This window comes from Oncorhynchus clarkii, chromosome 24, assembly GCF_045791955.1.
Source record: "Oncorhynchus clarkii lewisi isolate Uvic-CL-2024 chromosome 24, UVic_Ocla_1.0, whole genome shotgun sequence".
Classification (NCBI taxonomy): Eukaryota; Metazoa; Chordata; class Actinopteri; order Salmoniformes; family Salmonidae; genus Oncorhynchus; species Oncorhynchus clarkii.
In genome coordinates, this window is record NC_092170.1 from 26057908 (window position 1) to 26080023 (window position 22116).

At 44.8% G+C, this 22116-nt stretch overlaps 1 protein-coding gene across 6 annotated transcripts in view; it reads right to left on the bottom strand.

Moving 5' to 3' along the window:
* Nucleotides 1–22116, bottom strand: part of LOC139383130 (kinase suppressor of Ras 1-like) — a 61490-nt gene that overhangs the window by 13610 nt on the left and 25764 nt on the right. For 2 of the 6 annotated variants that reach the window (XM_071127476.1, XM_071127474.1), the window contains exons 1-7: nt 15254–15388; nt 1872–2010; nt 1370–1772; nt 997–1133; nt 729–798; nt 188–271; nt 36–97 (exon numbers count right to left, since the gene is read on the bottom strand). In XM_071127476.1, coding sequence (XP_070983577.1) covers nt 36–97; nt 188–271; nt 729–798; nt 997–1133; nt 1370–1772; nt 1872–2010; nt 15254–15256 — 898 coding nt within the window. In that variant the 5' untranslated portion in view covers nt 15257–15388. Of the gene's footprint in view, nt 1–35; nt 98–187; nt 272–728; nt 799–996; nt 1134–1369; nt 1773–1871; nt 2011–15253; nt 15394–19076; nt 19282–22116 lie in introns of those variants that run through there. The other 4 variants (XM_071127471.1, XM_071127473.1, XM_071127475.1 and 1 more) reach the window with 3 other exon arrangements.

Consider the following 22116-nt stretch of genomic DNA (forward strand, 5'->3'; position numbering starts at 1 on the left):
TGCCGTTTTGTATGCAGGAATGGACCAGGTCTTACGTGGGAGAAAAGATATCCTGCAGGGAAGGGCTTCTTTGGTACATTTGTTATGGCACTTTAACCTGGAAGCAGAGGACAGAGTAGTTCGAAGAGGAGCAAAGAATGACTTGTGAACAAATGAAAGCAGCGATGTATAGAAGGTTTCTTCTTACTTGCAGTGTTTGCATTTAACACCAAACATCATGTTCTTCTGACACACCTGGCATGTCTGTGAGAGCCAGGATTTGGTTGAAAACCTTAGAAGGAGAGAGAGCAAAGCATGAATATATTTCAGTTATATCACAGCTTCTAATGTTGGAGGTGCCTACTGGGTAGTGGACAAACTGGGATGTTCAAGAGAAGTGTGTTGGAATTCTGTCATATCCGAAATGGTTTTCATTGGAATCTGTTATTTATTTTCCCAGAACTTTCATGCAATATCAAAATGAATAAATATACACTTTCCAGTCAGATAAACACGGGTCTGGCTGAGTGTCTGCATTACTCAAATTCTCAGATTCTTGAGACGCCATTCTCACCAGACCGATGCAAGAAATGTTTGTGGTCTGTGCCAAGGTAGAACGCTGAGCTCAAAACCGGGATGCATTTTTTCACAGTCCCATCACAAACTCCACTAAGACCCTGAGGGCCTCTAGGGCTTAAACGATAGATACTTAAGTATGATGTGACACAGGTCTTGATGATGTGTCCTACCTGTGTGTTACAGAGAGGCCGATATCCCTCCTCATCATCTGTGGAGACCCCCGGTGCAATGCTAGGTTATCTGGAAGGGAATGAGAGAGAGTGTGAGAGGAACTAGACAGAAAGGGGAACAGAGGACAGGAGCTAGAAAGTTGGAGGTGGAGGAAGAGAAACAAAGAGTGGGAGAAAGAAAAAGGAGAAAAGTGATGTAGTTCCAATCAAGTAGAGAGGGAAACAGAAAGGCAGAGTTCCCAGGTTCCACTGGGGCATCAGGACTCACGCTCCAGCAGCGTAGGGGTTCCTGGGAGGGTGTAGGGGGCGGTGGCTGGGCCAGGGGTCCGGGTGGAGTCTTCACACCCGTTTCCACTGCTACTGTTAATGTGCACATTCAGGAGCAGCTTGTTCTTCTTCCCACCCCTGCAGAACAAAGAGAGGGCTAGCTGTGTGGGTCACTCAGAGAACAGACACATCATTCACAGAGAAACCAACTCATTCCATAGGTTTTAACTCAAACACCCACACTTGCTATGAAAATTGTCGCTCATATTCAATAAAAGAAAACACAAAATAGCTAGTTCAATCAACAAAGGAACACAACAAAATGGCTGCCTTAATTAATTTAATTAAAGACGACATAATAGAGAAACACCCACTTGTTGTTGGGCACTGGCTCTTCTATGCGGTTGGCCAGCTGTGACTCGTGGCTCTTGCTGCGTGTGAGGGTGATATTGAAGGGGAGTTGCAGCAATTTTCGGGAGGGGGACATGCGTGGAGGGTGCTTGGCGCGTCTCTTGGAGGGAGGGGAATTGGAGAAGAGCAGTGGCGAGGAGGGGAAAGCGTCCGACATGCCTCCTGTGTAGACTTGATGCCCCTTATCGTCCACACAGGGTACGACAGTCACAGAGACAGAACGGGCGTGGGTATGCGGACTGAGGATGGAGCCACGGGGTAGTGTGGCGGGGGTGGAGGGGCGACGGTCCGGAGGAGGTAAGGTGTTACTGTCACGGCGGGGAGGCTCTGATATCCAGGTTCCTGGGTCTTCTCTGATGTCCCCACCTAAAGCAGAAGTCAGAAGTTAGAGTTACAAACATTACTAAACTACAGAGCACACAGCATCAATAAGCACTGTTATTAATTACAGAAAACATGTCTCACTGGCACTCTTTAGGCAGGAGAGGGCAGCAGTGAGTCGGGAGCACTCCTCTGGTTCAGAGCCCAGCTGTCTCATGGTGTCCTGCACCTGACAACTGGACATCTGCAGCAAAGCATCCAGGGACAGCTTCACTGGTACAGCCTGGACACAGAGAGAGAGAGATGGAGAGAGGAATGAGAAAGAGGATGGAAGGAGACCTGAAACAGATGGGTAGAAGACTGAGACAGGGAGGTATGTGTGCCAGAGATCAAGTAAGGAGAGAAGGATGAGAGAGAAATGTGGGAAATGTGTGCGTGGTTGTCCCAAACAAGTTGCTATGACATTCTACACAGACGTGCTGTGACACACTATCAACCCAACCCTTAGACAGGACAGTGTCAACACTGTGTCACTTCAGGGCAGGCAGGGAGTGGGGGGACATTGTGTAATATGTGACATTTGGTCAATCTGGAGGTTACTTGGTGGCTATAGTCCAATGAAAAACACTATCCTTAAAGAGATGGCTACACTGAACAAAAATATAAATGCAACATGTAAAGTGTTGGTCCCATGTTTCATGAGCTGAAATAAACGATCCCAGAAATGTTCCATACGCACAAAAAGCTTATTTCTCTCAAATGTTGTGCACAAATTTGTTTACATCCCAGTTATTGAGCATTTCTCCTTTGCCAAGATAATCCACCTGAGATGTGTGGCATATCAATAAGCTGATTAAACAGCATGATCATTACACAGATGCACCTTGTGCTGGGGACAATAAAAGGCCTTAGTGGCCACAATGCCACAGATGTTTTGAGGGAACTTGCAATTGGCATGCTGACTGCAGGAATGTCCACCAGAACTGTTGCCAGAGAACTGAATTAACTTCTCTACCATAAGTCGCTTCCAACATCGTTTTAGAGAATTTGACAGTACATCCAACCGGCCTCACAACCGCTGACCCCGTGTATGGCGTCATGTGGGGGAGCAATTTGCTAACCTCAATGTTGTGAACAGAGTTCCCCAGGGTGGTGGTGGGGTTATGGTATGGGCAGGCATAAGCTACTGACATTTTATTGATGGCAATTTTAATGCACAGAAATACAGGATGCGATCCTCAGGCCCATTTTGAGACCCATTATTTTAAGGTATCTTTGACCTACATATGCATATCTGTATTCCCAGTCATGTGAAATCCATAAATTAGGGCCTAATGAATATATTTCAGTTGACTGATTTCCTCATATGAACAGTAACAGAGTAAAACATTAGAAATGGTTGTATGTGGCCTTCCGAGAGATGCAGTGGTCTAAGGCACTGCATCGCAGTCCTAGCTGTGCGACTAGAGATCCTGGTTTGAGTCCAGGCTCTGTTGCAGCTGGCCATGACCGTGGGACTCATGGGGTGGCGTACAATTGGCCCAGCGTCGTCCGGGTTAGTGGAGGGTTTGGCTGGCAGGCATGTTCCTGTCCCATCGTGCACTAGCGACTCCTGTGGCGGGCCGGGCGCAATGTACGCGGTCGGCAGGTGTACGGTGTTTCCTCTGACACATTGGTGCGGCCGGCTTCCGGGTTAAGCGGGCGTTGTGTCAAGAAGCAGTGTGGCTTGGTGGAGTTTGTTTAGGAGGACGCGCGGCTCTCGACCTTTTCTTCTCCCGAGTCCGTACAGGAGTTGCAGCGATGGGACAGGACTGTAACTACCAATTGGATATCACAAAATTGGGGAGAAATATTTAAAATAGTTGTTTTGTTCAGTATAGTTTACTCAGAGATTTCTGAGATGAGGTACCCAAGTGCTGGACTGGTGAATTCCGGAATCTACTGGCAAGCCATGAAAAGAAGATTTAACCCATATACCACCATCAACCCCTGTTATTTTACCACAATTAATTTTCCCACCTCTGGTCTCCCTGGCGATAGTCCATCACAGGGTTTCTGTGATGGAGTCTTAATTACCTGGCAACCATGTGGTTCCTGCATTGTCTCCATAGTAAACGGATGAAATGGACAAAAGGGCGCATGAAGTGGTGTTTGGCCCAGTGTGTCACACCCCTCACATCCTGATCAGTTTCACCTGTCCTCGTTATTGTCTCCACCCCCTCCAGGTGTCGCTTGTTTCCCCAGTGTATTTATCCCTGTTTCCTATCTCTTTGTGCCAGTTCGTCTTGTATGTTTGGTTTTGACCCTTTCCTGTTTCTGGACATTGTGCCTGACCATTCTGCCTGCCTTGACCACGAGCCTGCCTGCCACTCTGTACCTCCTGGACTCTGACCTGGTTTTGACCTTTTTGCCTGTCCACGACCATTCTCTTGCCTACCCCTTTTTATTATTAAACATTGTTAGACTCCAACCATCTGCCTCCTGTGTCTGCATCTGGGTCTTGCCTTGTGGCATGATACAGTGAGGGAGGCAGGAGACTGAGGAGTTGGATATTATCTAGGTCTATTAGTTTTTGTCACGATCTAGAGAGCCACTGAGTATACATTTCTACAGTTGGGAAAACTGGGGCTTGAATCAACTTCAAAGTCCCGTTGCCTAGTTTCTTACTGTGGCATGTTCATTTTATTGTAGTACCTCACAGGACTCATGGAAATAAAAAGCTATTTCTTTCCCTGCTTCACTGAAATGATGAGACCTGGTTATCAGAATTCTACTTCATAAAGCCTATTCCCAATAACCTAGCTGACCATAACGTTACTAAGCCCACACAACAATGGACCTCAATGCATTTAACATTGAGTCAGCAGCTGAGAAAAGCACTGAGACTAATGAGTAGGAAGAGAAGGATTTTCTCCAGACCCCCGACGAGGCCCTCATCCCCGTCAGACGGCGATATCACAGAAGGAGAGCGGGGTGCCTTGTAAGGATCCGGCGACAAGTGGCTAATCTGCCTTTGCCATCGATACTATTGGCCAACGTACAATCGCGGGATAATAAAGTGGAAAAATCTACAAGCACGTATAGCAGGTTACACACTCTATCGAAAGGATAGAACAGCAGCCTCTTGTAAGACAAGGGGTGACGCTCTATGTATATTTATAAATAACAGCTGGTGCACGATATCTAAGGAAGTCTTGAGGTTTCGCTCGCATGACAATGTGTGGACGACACTATCTACCAAGAGAATTTTCATCTATATTCTTCGTACCACCACAAACCGATGCTGGCACTTAGACAGCACTCAATGAGCTGTATAAGGCCCTAAGCAAAAACCCTCATCCAGAGGCGGCACTTCTAGTGGCCGGGGACTTTAATGCAGGGAAACTTAAATCAGTTTTACCTCATTTCTACCAGCATGTTAAATGTGCAACAAGAGGGGAAAAAAACTCAAGACCACCTTTACTCCACACACAGAGACACATACAAACCTCTCCCTCGCCCTCCATTTTGAAAATTTGACCATAATTATATACTCCTGATTCCTGCTTATAAGCAAAAACTAAAGCAGGAAGCATCAGTGACTCAGTCAATAAAAAAGGGGTCAGATGAATCAGATGCTAAACTACAAGACTGTTTTGCTAGCACAGACTGAAATATGTTCCGGGATTCTTCCGATGGCATTGAGTACACCACATCAGTCAATGGCTTCATCAATAAGTGCATCGATGACGTAGTCCCCACAGTGACTGATACCCCAACCAGAAGCCATGGATTACAGGCAACATCCACACTGAGCTAAAGGGAGCTTTCAAGTAGTTTATAAGAAATCTTGCTATGCCCTCCGACGAACCATTAAACAGGCAAAGTGTTAATACAGGACTAAGATCGAATCATACTACACAGGCTCCGACGCTCATCGGATGTGGCAGAGCTTGCAAACTATTACAGACTACAAAGGGAAACACAGCTGCGAGCTGCCCAGTGACACAAGCCTACTAGACGAGCTAAATTACTTCTATGCTGGCTTTGAGACAAGTAAAACTGAAACATGCATGAGAGCACCAGCTGTTCCGGACGACTATGTGATCACACTCTCTGTAGCCGATGTGAGTAAGACCTTAAAACAGGTCAACATTCACAAGGCCGCGGGGCCAGACGGATTACCAGGATGTGTACTTTGAGCATGCGCTGACCATCTGGCAAGTGTCTTCTGACATTTTCAACCTCTCCCTGTCTGAGTCTGTAATACTAACATGTTTCAAGCAGGTCACTATAGTCCCTGTGCCCAAGAACACTAAGGTAAACTACATAAATTACTACCGACCAGTAGCACTCACGTCTGTAGCCATGAAGTGCTTTGAAAGGCTGGTCATGGCTCACATCAACACTATTATCCCAAAACCCTAGACCCACTCCAATTTGCATACCGCCCCAACAGATCCACAGATGATGCAATCTCTATTGCAATCCACACTGCCCTTTCACACCTGGACAAAAGGAACACCTATGTGAGAATGCTATTCATTGACTACAGCTCAGCGTTCAACACCATAGTGCCCTCAAAGCTCATCACTAAGCTAAGGACCCTGGGACTAAACACCTCTCTCTGCAACTGGATCCCGCCCCCAGGTGGTAAGGGTAGGTAACAACCCATCCGCCATGCTGATCCTCAACACGGGGGCCCCTCAGGGGTGCGTGCTCAGTCCCCTTCTGTACTCTCTGTTGACTCATGACTGCATGGCCAGGCATGACTCCAACACCATCATTAAGTTTGCTGATGACACAACAGTGGTAGGTCTGATCACCAACAACACCAAGACAGCCTATAGGGAGGAGATCAGAGACCTGGCCATGTGGTGCCAGGACCACAACCTCTCCCTCAACGTGATCAAGACAAAGGAGATGATTGTGGACTACAGGAAAAGGAGGACCGAGCACGCCCCCATTCTCATCGAAGGGGCTGTAGTGGAGCAGGTTGAGTGTTTCAAGTTCCTTGGTATCCACATCACCAACAAACTAACATGGTCCAAGCACACCAAGACAGTCATGAAGAGGGCTAGACAAAACCTATTCCCCCTCAAGATTCTGAAAAGATTTTGCATGGGTCCTCAGATCCTCAAAAGCTTCTACAGCTGCACCATCGAGAGCATTCTGCCTGCCTGTTATGGCAACTGCTCAACCTCTGACCGCAAGGCACTATTAAGGGTAGTGCGTAAGGCCCAGTACGTCACTGCCATCCAGGACCTCCATGCGGTGTCAAAGGAAGGCCCTAAAAATTGTCAAAGACTCCAGCCACCCTAGTCATAGACTGTTCTCTCTGCTACCGCAGAGTAAGCAGTACTGGAGCGCCATGTCTAGGTCCGAGAGGCTTCTAAACAACTTCTACCCCCAAGCCACAAGACTACTGAACATCTCATCAAATGGCTAACCAGACTATTTGCATTGCCCCCCCCCCCCCCCCTTTTACACTGCTGCTACTCTCTGTTTATGATCTACCTGCATGTACATATTACCTCAAATACCTCAACTAACCCCGGTGCCCCGACACATTGACTCTGTACTGGTACCCCCTGTAAATAGCCTCACTATTGTTATTTTACTGCTGCTTTTTTTTAAACTGCATTATAGTTTATTTACATTTTAGGATACCTGAGGATTAAATAGAAATATTGTTTGACTTGTTTGAACAAAGTTTGCGGTAGCTTTTTGGACTCCTTTGTCTGCATGTTGAACGAGTGGATTACTGAAATCGATGGCGCCAACTAAACATACATTTTGGGATATAAAGAAGGATTTTATCTAACAAAACGACCATTCATGTTTTAGCTGGGACCCTTGGGATTGCAAAGAGAGGAAGATATTCAATTTAAGCGCTATGTGTGATTTTATGTTGAAAAATATATTGATGTGGGCCGCCGTCATCAAACAATCGCATGGTATGCTTTCGCTGTAAAGCCTATTATAAATCGGCAATGCAGTTAGATTAACAAGAATTGAAGCTTTTAAACGATATAAGATACTTGTATGTTCATAAATGTTTAATATTACGATTATTTATTTGAATTGTGCGCCCTCCAATTTCACTGGATGTTGTCGACAGGTGTCCCACTAGCGGGACGCCTAGCCTTAAGAAGATTTAAGGGCTTGTAAGTACTGCATTAGCATCGAATAACCCCCGTGATAAGCAACTTTTCAGGGAAGACAGGAACCAGGAACCAATATACACAGTCAGTTAGGAAAGCAAAGGCTAGCTTTTTTTCCTTACTTAATCCAAGATGGTGTAGCAGTCGGATGTGTGTTTGTCTTGTCCCATCTTGTCCCATGTAAATAGTTGATTTCCTCAATTTTTTTCATATATATTTTTAATCTCACTTTAAACATACGATCTAAATATACTTTCCTGCAACCCGCCTCACCCAATGTGGTACAGATCTGCTTTTTTTATATGTTATAACTGGAACCTCCATCAGTAACTAGCCAGCTACTAGCTAGTAGTCACTTTTAGCCACAGCTAGCGGTCTTCACTTTTAGCTCGGACACCAGCCAGCTTTAGCTCGGTCACTACCGATGCACAAAGCGATATCAACCCAGAGCATATCGGAATCCTTTTCTCCACCACATCGCCGGATTCCTGCGGCAAACTCTGGGCCATTACACCGGATCATCACAACTAGCTAGCTGCAACCAAGTAGCTACTGCTGGCTAACGCCTCTGTACTGAAGCAAGCACCAGTTAGCCTTGAGCTAGCCTTGAGCTCGGCCCATCTCCTGGCTAGCCGAAGAGGTATACCCACTAATTTGTGGGCTACAATACCTCTTTTGCCAATTGGCCTGGACCCTTTATTGCCAACATGGAGCCCCGCCAATCTATCGCGACTGGTCTGCCAACATAATCATCCGATGTGGTTTCAGCAGGCTTTTCCGTGGTGATGTCGCCGAAGACCCATCTGCTAGCTCCGGCCGCTAGCTTTCTGAACGCTGTGCCTCCTGCTCGCCTAGCATAGTAGCGACTACCGAACAGCTCCCTGACTCACCTATTGCTGCTCTTTGGACACTATGATCACTCGGCTACATATACCTCTCTCTAATGTCAATATGGCTTGTCTTCTGCTGTTTTATTTCATTGTAGATCCTTTAGTCCAGCTTAACATGCCTTAGATAGCTCTTTTGTCACACACCCCAAACATGGGGAGACCTCACCTGGCTTAACTGGTGTCTCCAGAGATGCAAGCTCTCTCATCGTCACTAAATGCCTAGGTTTACCTCCACTGTACTCACGTCTGTACATTATACCCTGAATCTATTCTACCACCCCCAGAAATCTGCTCCTTTTATTCTCTGTTCCCAGTGCACTAGACAACCAGTTCTTATAGACTTCAGGCGTACCCTTATCCTACTCCTCCTCTGTTCCTCTGTTGATGCAGAGGTTAACCCAGGCCCTGTAGCCCCCAGCTTTACACCTATTCCCCAGGCACTCTCATTTGTTAACTTCTGTAACCGTAAAAGCCTTGGTTTAATGCATGTTAACATCAGAAGCCTCCTCCCTAAGTTTGTTTTATTCACTGCTTTAGCATACTCCGCCAACCCTTATGTCCTAGCCATGTCTGAATCCTGGCTTAGGAAGGCCACCAAAAATGTGACATTTCCATCTACAACGTTTTCAGTCAAGATAGAACTGCCAAAGGGGGTGGAGTTGCAATCTACTGCAGATATGGCCTGCTGAGTTCTGTCATACTATCCAGGTCTGTGCCAAAACAGTTCGAGCTTCGACTTTTAAAAATCCACCTTTCCATAAATAAGTCTCTCACTGGTACCATTTGTTATAGACCCCCGCAGCCCCCAGCTGTGCCCTGGACACCATATGCGAATTGATTGCCCCCCTACAATCTTCAGAGTTCGTACTGTTAGATGACCTAAACTGCGATATGCTTAGCACCCTGGCCGTCCTACAATCTCAATGAGATGCTCTCAATCTCACACAAATTATCAAGGAACCTACTTGGTACAACCCTAAATCCATAAACATGGGCACCCTCATAGATATCATCCTGACCAACTTGCCCTCTAAATACACCTCGCTGTCTTCAACCAGGATCTCAGCGATCATGCCTCATTGCCTGCATCTGTAATGGGCCCGCAGTCAAACGACCACCCCTCATCCCTGTCAAACACTCCCTAAAACCCTTCAGCGAGCAAGCCTTTCTAATCAACCTGGCCCGGGTATCCTGGAAGTGGAAGAGGATGCCTGGTTGTTCTTTAAAAGTGCTTTCCTCACCATCTTAAATAAGCATGCCCCATTAAAAAAATGTAAAACTAAGAACAGATATAGCCCTTGGTTCACTCCAGACTTGACTGCCCTTAACCATCACAAAAACATCCTGTGGCGTACCACATTAGCATCAAATAGCCCCCGCGATATGCAACTTTTCAGGGAAATCAGGAACCAATATATACAGTCAGTTAGGAAAGCTACAGCTAGCTTTTTCAAACAGAAATTTGCATCCTGTAGCACTAATTCCAAAATGTTTGGGGACACCAGAGAATAAGGGCAACTCCTCCCAGCTGCCCACTGCACTGAGGCTAGGAAACACTGTCACCACCGATAAATCCACGATAATCGAGAATTTCAATAGGCATTTTTCTACGGCTGGCCATGATTTCCACCTGGCTACCCCTACCCCGGCCAACAGCCCTGCACCCCCCACAGCTACTTGGCCAAGGCCCCCCCCCCCCCCCCCCGCTTCTCCTTCACCCAAATCCAGATAGCTGATGTTCTGAAAGAGCTTCAAAATCTGGATCCCTACAAATCAGCTGTGCTAGACAATCTGGACCCTCTCTTTCTAAAATGATCTGCTAAAATTGTTGCAACCTCTATTACTAGCCGATTCAACCTCTCTTTCATATCTTCTGAGATCCCTAAAGATTGGAAAGCTGCTGCAGTCATACCCCTCTTCAAAGGGGGTGACACTCTAGACCCAAACAGTTATAGACCTATATCCATCCTGCCCTGCCTTTCTAAAGTCTTCGAAAGCCAAGTTAACAAGCAGATCACCGACCATTTCGAATCCCACTGTACCTTCTCCGCTATGCAATCTGGTTTCCGAGCTGGTCATGGGTACACCTCAGCCACGCTCAAGGTCCGAAACGATATCATAACCACCAAAGATAAAATACAGACTGGCATGTATTGTTCGAGCTAAAGCTGGCGGTGTCCGAGCTAAAAGGAGAAGACTGCTATCCGTGGCTAACAAAGACTATTAGCTAGTTAGCTGGCTAGTTCCTGATAGAGGTTCCAGTTATAAGGAATAAAAATAGCAGATCTGTACCACATTGGGTGAGGCAGGTTGCAGGAAAGTATATTTAGTTCGTAGATAGAAAGTGAGATTAAAATGTATACGAGAAAAAGAAGGGGAAAAAACGGCTATTTACACAGAATAAGACACGGGATGAGACAAAGACGAACACAACACACGACCGACTGCTACGCCATCTTGGAATTACACTTTACCTCCCTAATCTTACTACATTTGCATACACTGTACATCGATTTTTCTATTGTATTATTGACTGTACGTTTGCTTATTCCATGTGTTTTTTTTTATTTTTTTTTTATTTCACCTTTATTTAACCAGGTAGGCTAGTTGAGAACAAGTTCTCATTTACAACTGCAACCTGGCCAAGATAAAGCATAGCAGTGTGAACAGCGAACAACACAGAGTTACACATGGAGTAAACAATAAACAAGTCAATAACACAGTAGAAAAATAAAAAAGAGTCTATATACGTTGTGTGCAAAAGGCATGAGGAGGTAGGCAAATAATTACAATTTAGCAGATTAACACTGGAGTGAAATGATCAAATGGTCATGTGCAGGTAGAGATACTGGTGTGCAAAAGAGCAGAAAAGTAAATAAATAAAAACAGTATGGGGATGAGTTAGGTAAATTGGGTGGGCTATTTACCGATGGACTATGTACAGCTGCAGCGATCGGTTAGCTGCTCAGATAGCAGACGTTTAAAGTTGGTGAGGGAGATAAAAGTCTCCAACTTCAGCGATTTTTGCAATTCGTTCCAGTCACAGGCAGCAGAGAACTGGAAGGAAAGGCGGCCAAATGAGGTGTTGGCTTTAGGGATGGTTACACGCGCTGGAGCGCGTGTAACTCTGTGTTGTTGTTTTTGTCGCACTGCTTTGCTTTATCTTGGCCAGGCCGCAGATGTAAATGAGAACTTGTTCTCAACTGGCCTACCTGGTTAAATAAAGGTGAAATAAAAAATAAATAAATGAATAAAAAGTAAGTCAGCATTTCACAGTAAGGTCTACCTACACCTGTTGTATTCGGCACGTGACAAATGGAATTTGATTTGACTACACAGATGTAGAACAGCAGGCCACCTTCCCCCAGCCCTCATACTGACTCCCTCATCCTCTAAGAACCACTGGCCTTCACAGCAGGGCCCAGGAGGTTCGGCAACTGGTGACAACAGACACGCCACGCCAGGTTCTATTTTTAGTCATTGTTGTTATTTTGGAAACTTTTGTTTTGCTTGACAGAAATAAACTAGCTGGACTGCACAGGTTTGGAGGAACCCACCCACCCTGGAGGAACCCACCCACCCAGTCAGTCAATGTTTTGCTATTATATTTAAAGATAGTGTAGCGTTGTGAGTGTGTGTGTGCATGCACACGTGGGAGAAATAGGTAATCAATTCAACAGCTTGTATCTTAAGTGCTATAGAACTGAATCCCTTTTATGTACAGATTATTAACGACAAGGTAATTGTGTAAGGGACATGGTTGGGACCAGAGGCCTAGATAAGTGCCCACTTATTCCAGTAGTAACAAAGTGAGGGTGGAGTGGGTGGAAGCAGGCCCGACCAGGGTTACTGTTCTGTATCTGGGCAGATGGATAGAATCCCAGGATACAGAGCCCCTGGCTGGAACCTCCCCATTAAAACCTGATTACTCCTCTGCCTGTCATACATATTTCCTATAGCAGCAGGTATCACTATTGCCTAAGGTATTGCTTCTTCGCTAAGCACTGTGGCACTTAATATGTATTGTGGTGGCAATGGTCTACCATGGAACTCAATCCCTCCATAGAATGATTTGTTTCTCCAGGGAGTCACTTTCTTCTTATCAGCAGACAGACTTATTTCCCACAACAAAAGACAAGCTGAGCTGGACATTCACCAGGAAGCAAGGTGTCTAATGGGGATATGGTTTTGTTTGAAAGTACCTTTAGACTCTTTATCTTGGGACTATATGACACAATCTCAACCAACTGCACTGTCATGCCAGCCAGAGACTAGAGTCAGTACAACCTTACCAACTATTCACTCATCTGTTGAATGCGCACACACACACACACACACACACACACACACAAGGAAAACAGAGCACACACAGCAGGTGTGTGTGTGAGAGAGAGTGTGTGGGGCAGGCTAAAACTTCAAACTGAAAGTGTATGAAAAGGCTGGGTGTCAGCCTGTCTGGGCATGTCATGACTGGCTGTGTTTGGTTTTGACGTAACCTAATAATGACAGAACGAATGACTGACAACACACAACCAGAGAGAGATTTCCAAAAACAGCTCAACTAAACAGTCCCTTAACCACAAACAGACGCATGACCACGCACACCATGAACACACACAAACCACTTATCTCATCCCTGTCCCACCTGCACGCATTAAACCTCTAAAAGTCTAAGCCTTTACTATTATAGCCCATAGAAACGCGTTGAATAACACATTCATAAATGGCAAAAAATAAATCATAAGGAATAAGGTTTTGAAGTCGTATATCTTGGAGATGTATACGAAGGCTCAGGAAATACTTTAGTTCTTTTGGATACATATTTAACCCCTTATTTTTGTTGTCACAAAACTACCTCCATAGTTCCATTAATTAGTATGCGTTACCTTCAGACGAGTCCTGTTACACTTGGGGGGGTCTTAGAGCAAAATGGAGACCACCTTCGTGTTTGTCATGCCCTGATCTGTTTCACCTGTCTTTGTGATTGTCTCTACCCCCCTCCAGGTGTCCCCCATCTTCCCCATTATCCCCGGTGTACTTATACCTGTGTTCTCTGTTTGTCTGTTGCCAGTTCGTCTTGTTTGTCAAGCTTACCAGCGTGTGTCCTGTCAACTCCTGTTTTTCCCAGCCTCTCTTTTTCTCACCCTCCTGGTTTTGACCCTTGCCTGTCCCGTGTCTGTACCCGCCTACCCTGACCACTCTGCATGCCCCTGAGCCTGCCTGCCGACCGGTACCCTTGCCCCATCTCTGGATTATTGACCTCTGCCTGCCTTGACCGGTCTCTTGTCTGCCCCTTGGACTATTAAACCATTGTTTATTCAACGTGTCTGAATCTGGGTCTTACCTTGATTCCTGATAGTGTTCGTAAGAGTCTCATATTTCCATACAGTGTAAGCCAAACCGTTCGGACACTACAGACGTTTTGTTAGAAGACCAATTTTGGAGATGTCTCATGGTCTGACAAACACAGCTCGGCCACCTTCCACCGCAGATGCGAAAGGCCAACATAGGTGGATCAGGCATATAGAAAAAAACAATATCGCTAGCTTAAATTGATGGATTTTGATGGGGATTATTTTATTATGTTACTTAGATTGACACACGGGTGGGTCAATCAATAGACTCTTAAGGATTTAATAACACCCAGGACAAGCCCCCTTCTATAAATCATCAAACAAACACACTCATCCAGACACCCAGAACATACACGTGAGCCAGGAGGTGAACACATTAATCGGCCAAGCTACTGGAATACATATAGAAACTTATGTAGGTGTAGTGAGATACCCAATGGGCTGGACGATTCTCTTCTCATCCCTCATCTTGAAAAATCATACAATAAAAACTTGGAAATCAATCCACCAATCATTACCACAAGGTAAAAATCAAAGGATTTATTATTGAAATAGCATGGGTGACTGCGAAAAACAAATGGAATCAATTTAAGGCCAAGTGGCAAACAATAACGCAGGCACTAGGGATAGGGGTGTGAGAATGTGGGTCTGAGCAGAGGAGATTAAGTCATCGCTTGTGTGGGTCTGTAAATTGTTGTTTGTATGTATAATCTGGAGTGAAATTAAATACTATAAACAAAGAAAAAGAAACTTAGAGAGGGACACACATGAACACACACACACACAGACACAGACACGCACAAACACACACAGACGGAAGCATACTAAAACCTGTTAACATCAACAAACTAAACTAAACAACCGCCTCTTATATCCCCACATTAAAATAGGCCAGATTAAACAACATTAATCTTCACTGTGCAACTAAATCCCATATATTGTGTACTAAAACAGTATTATCAGTTAATAATTTAGCGTACGCAGAGCTACAATCTATCAGCACTGCGGAAACAAGTCACTCTCTAGTAAAAAACTTGCAGCTAACAGGAAACAAGGAAACACCTGGTAAAATCAGCCATGTTGCTGTACAAAAGGCTTTCCTTCAGTAGATTGTTCTAAAGCTTTCCTATAGTACGTACCATGTGCTCCTTATGGACCCTGTTGTGTTGTAGCCTCTTCTCTAATGTCCCAGTGATATCCCTAGTGCTCCAAACCGCTGTCAAAAACACTGTGAGAACTCAACTCCTCTCTCCAGTCTCTCACACTCCCTGTTTTTTCTATCTCGCTCCCTCCCTCAGTCCCTCCACTCCCTTCCCTCCCTCCTTCTCTGTCTCTCTCTCTTTTATTTCCAAGCAGGCTCTGCCAGATAGCCAGACTGTCTGTCTTCCTGCTTCTGGCATGCCAAAGCGGTGCATCAGCAACTGGTGATGGTAAACTCAGTTGATCACCCCTGACCTCTCTCCCCCCTCTCCATGCTGCCCTGGGCATACATACACAACAATGTCACAGGGAAGCCATACAGAGTAGCCCAACACAACAGCAACCCGCCAAACACAGGGGCCCAAGTAACCCCACAAAGCAGCCGCAGTAGAATAGGAGACTGCTAGAAACAGTAGTAGTAGAGAATCTCAACAGATAGGCAGTCTGTGCAGAATGCAGCCAGTGACCTCAAGTCTAACAGCCATAGAGACTACTTTATGTGGTTGATTCATATATCTTTCTCAGTCTCTGATGGCTCAGGATGTCCTTCCTGCAGACAGGACCCTGAAGACGAGGAGAGACCCATAACTAATCAGTGCTTTGCCACCCAATCTCAGAAGACTGCCTCCACTTCCTCTGAAAACGAGCATTTTTCCACAGGCCATCGTCCTGGACGCTCTGGATAAGACAAATGCTGGCCATAAGACCAGATAACAGAGGATAGTGAGAAGGGAGGATGGAGGAGGAGAGGGGAGGGTGGGAGGGGTATATATCTTCCACAAAGGCACAGGAAACAGAGGATTTGTTGAGGTACTGAGATTACACTAACTAACCCCTGGTTCTTCATACATGTGTTGATTGAATCTGGTCCCAAATGACACCAAATCATCCTTAACACATATTGACATTTCCCATTAGTTGAAGGTGTACACAAGAATGTCCCAAGTCTTTAAGTAGCTATATACATGTAAATGAGTAAATATTTATAAAAATGGTTGATTATTTGATAGGAACGAAAAGTGAAGATATGCTAACTTAACACAGCTCTTTTCCCCTGGTTATCACTGCCTCTTCACAAAACTGTCCAGTCATGCAAATGTGGTAGAGAGGCACGTCTGATCTGGGCTCTGCCCTGAGGGCCATTCCTCACCTCTTCCTGTGGAAACAGTGGCCCTCTCTCTAATATCTCCTAGGGTTTACAATGGCTGAGGGCTGGGAGAAGAGCGTTCATTATTTGGCATCTTTTATAGCCTAGTCTGAGATCTGTTTGCGCTGTCTTCCTAACTCCTATGGTCATTGTTACCGCCAGGACTTGGCAAGACAGCACAAACCGATATCGGGACCAGGCTAGCTCTTTTAGCACATCGGATCCCAAATGTACCCAACAACAGAGACTGTCAGCCGACTGGTGACATTTTTTGTGTGATGAGGCATACATTCCTGCACTGTGAGTCATATAGTGAATGGAGAGGAGCCCTGGCTAAATGAATGGCCATTTTTGTCAGGACACTTTCATAGGGAGGGAAAAACGTTATGGAGTGAATTGACAATCCCATCATATGAGCTGTGGTAGCATGGTCCACACAGATGCTAAAGTAGAGAATGGCTTGTAGTCTAACCTATTCATTTAAAACAGCGCAACAGATTTACAGGAAAAGTCTAAACATTCTTGTTCTGCAAGGACATTTTATTTTTTATTTCACCAGGAAGGGCTCATTGAGCTCAAGAGCGTCCTGGCCAAGATAGGCAGCACCAAGTCATTACACAATTACAAACAGACAACATGAAAAACTACAAGTAATCTAGTAAAAACCATAGAATTCACAAGAGTATAACAAAATCATAAAACAGCAAATTAAAAACATTGATATGTCAGGGAATCAGCTTCAAAATCCTTCATCAGTGATTTAAAAACACCAATCGGGACAAGTTTAAACGGATTTTGTAAGGCGTTCCAAGCCGATGGCGCAGAGTACATAAAAGCCCTTTTACCAAATTCAGCTCGGACATTTGGAACAGTTAGCAGGATAAAGTCCTGTGAACGAAGAGTACTCACCACATTTCTGAACAATAAAAATGGCCAAATAAAATGGTAGTAAACCCAAAATGGCTTTGTAAATAAAGGTATGCCAGTGAGACTACAAATGCAGTGGTGCATTTGAATTCATGGACTCAACAGAACAATGTTGATAAAACAATGTTGTCAATCAATTGCAATCCATTTCGATTCACATGCACCTGCTTTCTTGCTGTGAGTGGAGAATAATGTTATTTTCAATTAGACGCAACATTAGCCTACCTCAGTGATTTGACCATACTATCTACTGGTTTGACCCTACTATCTCCTGTTTTGACTCTACTGGTTTGATTCTACTATCTCCTGGTTTGACTCTACTATCTACTGGTTTGACCCTACTATCTCCTGGTTTGACCCTACTATCTCCTGGTTTGACTCTACTATCTACTGGTTTGACCCTACTATCTCCTGGTTTGACTCTACTATCTCCTGGTTTGACTCTACTATCTCCTGGTTTGACTCTACTATCTCCTGGTTTGACTCTACTATCTCCTGGTTTGACCCTACTATCTCCTGGTTTGACTCTACTATCTCCTGGTTTGACTCTACTATCTCCCGGTTTGACTCTACTATCTACTGGTTTGACCCTACTATCTCCTGGTTTGACTCTAATATCTCCTGGTTTAACTCTACTATCTCCTGGTTTGACTCTACTATCTCCTGGTTTGACTCTATTATCTCCTGGTTTGACTCTACTATCTCCTGGTTTGACTCTACTATTTCCTGGTTTGACACTACTATTTCCTGGTTTGACACTATTATCTCCTGGTTTGAAAATACCTCCTCTGTCTCTCTTTCCCTGTAAGTCCACCTGTTGAATCCACTGCTAAGGTCCTGAAGTTCAGCCACTTATGTTCCTGTGTTGTAGTCTGTAGCGACAATCCTACACTGTCCAGTGCTACGTGTCTGTGTGAGTGAGCGTGCTCAGGTCCATGCATGTGTGAGAGAGTGCCTACATCCATGCGTGTGTGTGAGAGAGTGCTTACGTCCATGCATGTGAGTGTGTGTGTGTGGTATGTGGGAAGGCAGGACCGTGTGTATAAATAGCGTGGCAGGCAGGGACAGAGGGGGGAGCAGCTGACTGTGCACATTCTGGGCCCTCCATGCAGAGCTAGAGCCAGGCAGAGCCAGATTTGGTGAGTGTTCATCATCAGCGAGAGAGAGGGGAATGTACTGTAGCTGGTGTGGGCCCTGAAAACACTACAACCTATCCACTAACTCTATACCACACTATGTCTTTAATTCTATCTCTTTCCTGGGGCTCACTCTTTCTTTCTGTGTCACTATTTAAATGTATTTCTTTCACTAGCCTTAATCTTCAACGTAATCTTAGCCTTTCTGTAGGATTCTGCAGAATCTCTCATATTGCAGTCTTAAAAACTTCTTAGGGTTAGGCGTCCTGTCAGCAGGGCACCTGTCGACAACTTCCGGTGAAATTGGAGGGCGCGCAATTCAAATAAATAATCATAAAAATTATGGATCTTAGACATTTAGGTACATACAAGTGTCTTATATCGGTTAAAAGCTTAAATGAATTGTTCATATAACTGCATTGTCCAATTTACAATAGGCTTTACAGCGAAAGCATGCCATGCGATTGTTTGAGGACGGCGCCCCACATCAACATATTTTTCCACTGGCACAGGCTTCATATAATCACAAATAGCGATTAAATATTCACTTACTTTTTGAAAATCTTCCTCTGAATTGCAATTCAAAGGGTGAAAAAATACGAAATTACCAATGTCATCACATTAAATGTTTTGTTGAAATGACGTGGAAATAACGCTGATTCAACCACTTTTTGCCCAGTGGGCTGTATTTGCAAAGAGGGCTTGGTAGAGAGGAGCAGGTTAAACTGGTCTGTGATAGACACAGATTAGTGACAACACGTGGGGCCAGGACACGTATATAACAAAACAGAATCCTCCTATTCTGTTTTTGACAGTTGCCAACTCCTGAATAGCATGATCTGCATAAACCTGCTGGGTGTGCATTATACATGCATACATGTTCTGTCATTTTAGTACATGGCTGGAGGCCAGGGACAGTAGCAGGAACATGGATTGGATCACGTGAAGAGTTGACTACAGACCAATAGGGTTTGGGGGTGGGTCGTTTTCAGAACCCAAAGTGTACAACGACAGTACTAAATGCAGGTCCTGGAGAGAAGAAATTGATGGTAAAAAGTGATCGCTCATTTTCCATTGGCAGAACAAATAGTCTCTATAAAAACACCAGATTAAATGTTTTTGTGTCTGTACTAGTCCTGACAAAATAGTGGCAGAAACTCTCCCCATGAAGCTGCTACTGCCAACTGGAAGGGTGGATACAGAGCAGAACTACCAAAGCTTGCTTTCAGCTTCCAGCAAAGGCCTTAATTGCTATGAAATATGCCCTATCATAAGCATGTTACTGTCCAAAAGAAACAAAGACCCAAATCCAATCTGACACAGATAAAGGGAGATGGTACTGCTAGTTCACTAATGATGCTTACGTTGCATTGGAGGAGTTAACGATGTTTTGTATCGTAAGAGTTAACCATGTTCTGCATTGGAGGAGTTAACCATGTTTTGTATCGTAAGAGTTAACGATGTTCTGCATTGGAGGAGTTAACCATGTTTTGTATCGTAAGAGTTAACGATGTTCTGCATTGGAGGAGTTAACCATGTTCTTTATTGGAGTTAACCATGTTCTTTATTGGAGTTAACCATGTTCTTCAACAATGTTTAAAGTAAAAAGGCTCACAAGCTGCTCCTATTGTGGAAATTTTCATTGGATATTGATGGGAAACCACACCTGTCCTGAAATTATAGTAAGCAATGTGCAGGAACGTCTTCTCTTGAATAACAAACTGTTATGCCATGTTAATTTAGTTTGATTTATTTAACCTTTATTAAACTAGGCAAGTCGTTTAAGAACAAATTCTTATTTACAATGACGGCCTTGTTCAGGGGCAGTACAACAGATGTTTACCATGTCAGCTCGAGGGTTCAAGCTAGCAACCATTTGGTTACTGGCCCAACGCTCTAACCACTAGACTACCTGTCGCCCCAAAATGATGTCCCCATCAGCTTAGGGCAAAATGGACCTGGTCCAGAGTACATGGAATCTGAGGAGTCCAACATGATTGCCCTCTCTAAGTCGGATGCAAACTAACCAAACTAACCTGGTTACTTGAACCTTTCAGAGGGGATTGAACAGGGATCTCATTACATAGTCGCTCAGTTGCTTTCTCTTTCTTCACAAACCCACAGACACACACAAACACACAGTCACACACACACACACACGTGCACGCTCTCACAAACACACACACACACACACACACACACAAAATCCACATTCTTACAGTATGTGCAACTGAAACGCTTCTAGACCTATAAATATTAAATTCAGTGCCAAGTCAAGTAATAAATTGGCCTCTTAAGAACCAGAATTGAAAATGGCCTTTATTCAAGAAAATAAATGATGCCGTATTACCGTTCCCCTTTGTTCTTGTGGTCTGGAGAATACATTTTGTAATCAATGCAGGAGAGTGGCTCCACACATTCACAACCATCCCTTCACCCCACCAACCCTACTCACTCTCCCCTTAACCGGGCAAGACCCAGTGATGTACTGGGCCGTATGCACTACCCTCTATAGCGCCTTTCAAAGCACTTCATGGTTACCGACGTGAGTGCTATGGGGCAGTAGTCATTTATGCAGGTTACCTTCACATTCTTGGGCACAGGGACTATGGTGGTCTGCTTGAAACATGTAGGTATTACAGACTCGGTCAGGGAGAGGTTGAAAATGTCAGTGAAAACACTTGCCAGCTGGTCAGCGCATGCTCTGAGTATACGTCCTAGTAATCCATCTGGCCGCGGGGCCTTGTGAATGTTGATCTGTTTAAAGGTCTTGCTCACATTGGCTACGGAGAGTGTGATCACGCAGTGTGATCACACAGTCATCCGGAACAGCTGGTGCTCTCATGCATGCTGTTGCTTGCCTTGAAGCAAGCATAAAAGACATTTAGCCCATCTGGTAGGCTTGCGTCACTGGGCAGCTCGCGGATGGGTTTCTCTTTGTAGTCCGTAATAGTTTGCAAGCCCTGTCACATCTGATGAGCGTCAGAGCCTGTGTAATACGATTCAATCTTAGTCCTGTATTGACACTGCCTGTTTGTTGATTCGTCTGAGGGCATAGCAAGATATCTTATAACCATCCGGATTAGTGTCCCGCTCCTTGAAAGCAGCAGCTCTAGCCTTTAGCTCGGTCTGGATGTTGCCTGTAATCCATGGCTTTTGGTTGGGATATGTGCGTACGGTCGCTGTAGGGATGACGTCGTCGATGCACTTATTGATGAAGCCGGTGACGGAGATGGTATACTCCTCAATGCCATTGGATGAGTCCCGGAACATATTCCAGTCTGTGCTAGCAAAACAGTACTGTAGCGTAGCATCCACATCATCAGACAACATCCGTATTGAGCGAGTCACTGGCACTTCCTGCTTAAGTTTTAGCTTGTAAGCAGCAATCAAGAGGATATAATTATGGTCAGATTTGCCAAATGGAGGACAAGGGAGAGTTTTGTATATGTCTTTGTGTGTGGAGTAAAGGTGGTCTAGAGTTGTTTTCATCTGGTTGCACATGTGACATGCTGGTAGAAATTAGGTCAAACGGATTTAAGTTTGCCTGCATTAAAATCCCCAGACACTAGGAGTGCCGCTTCTGGATGAG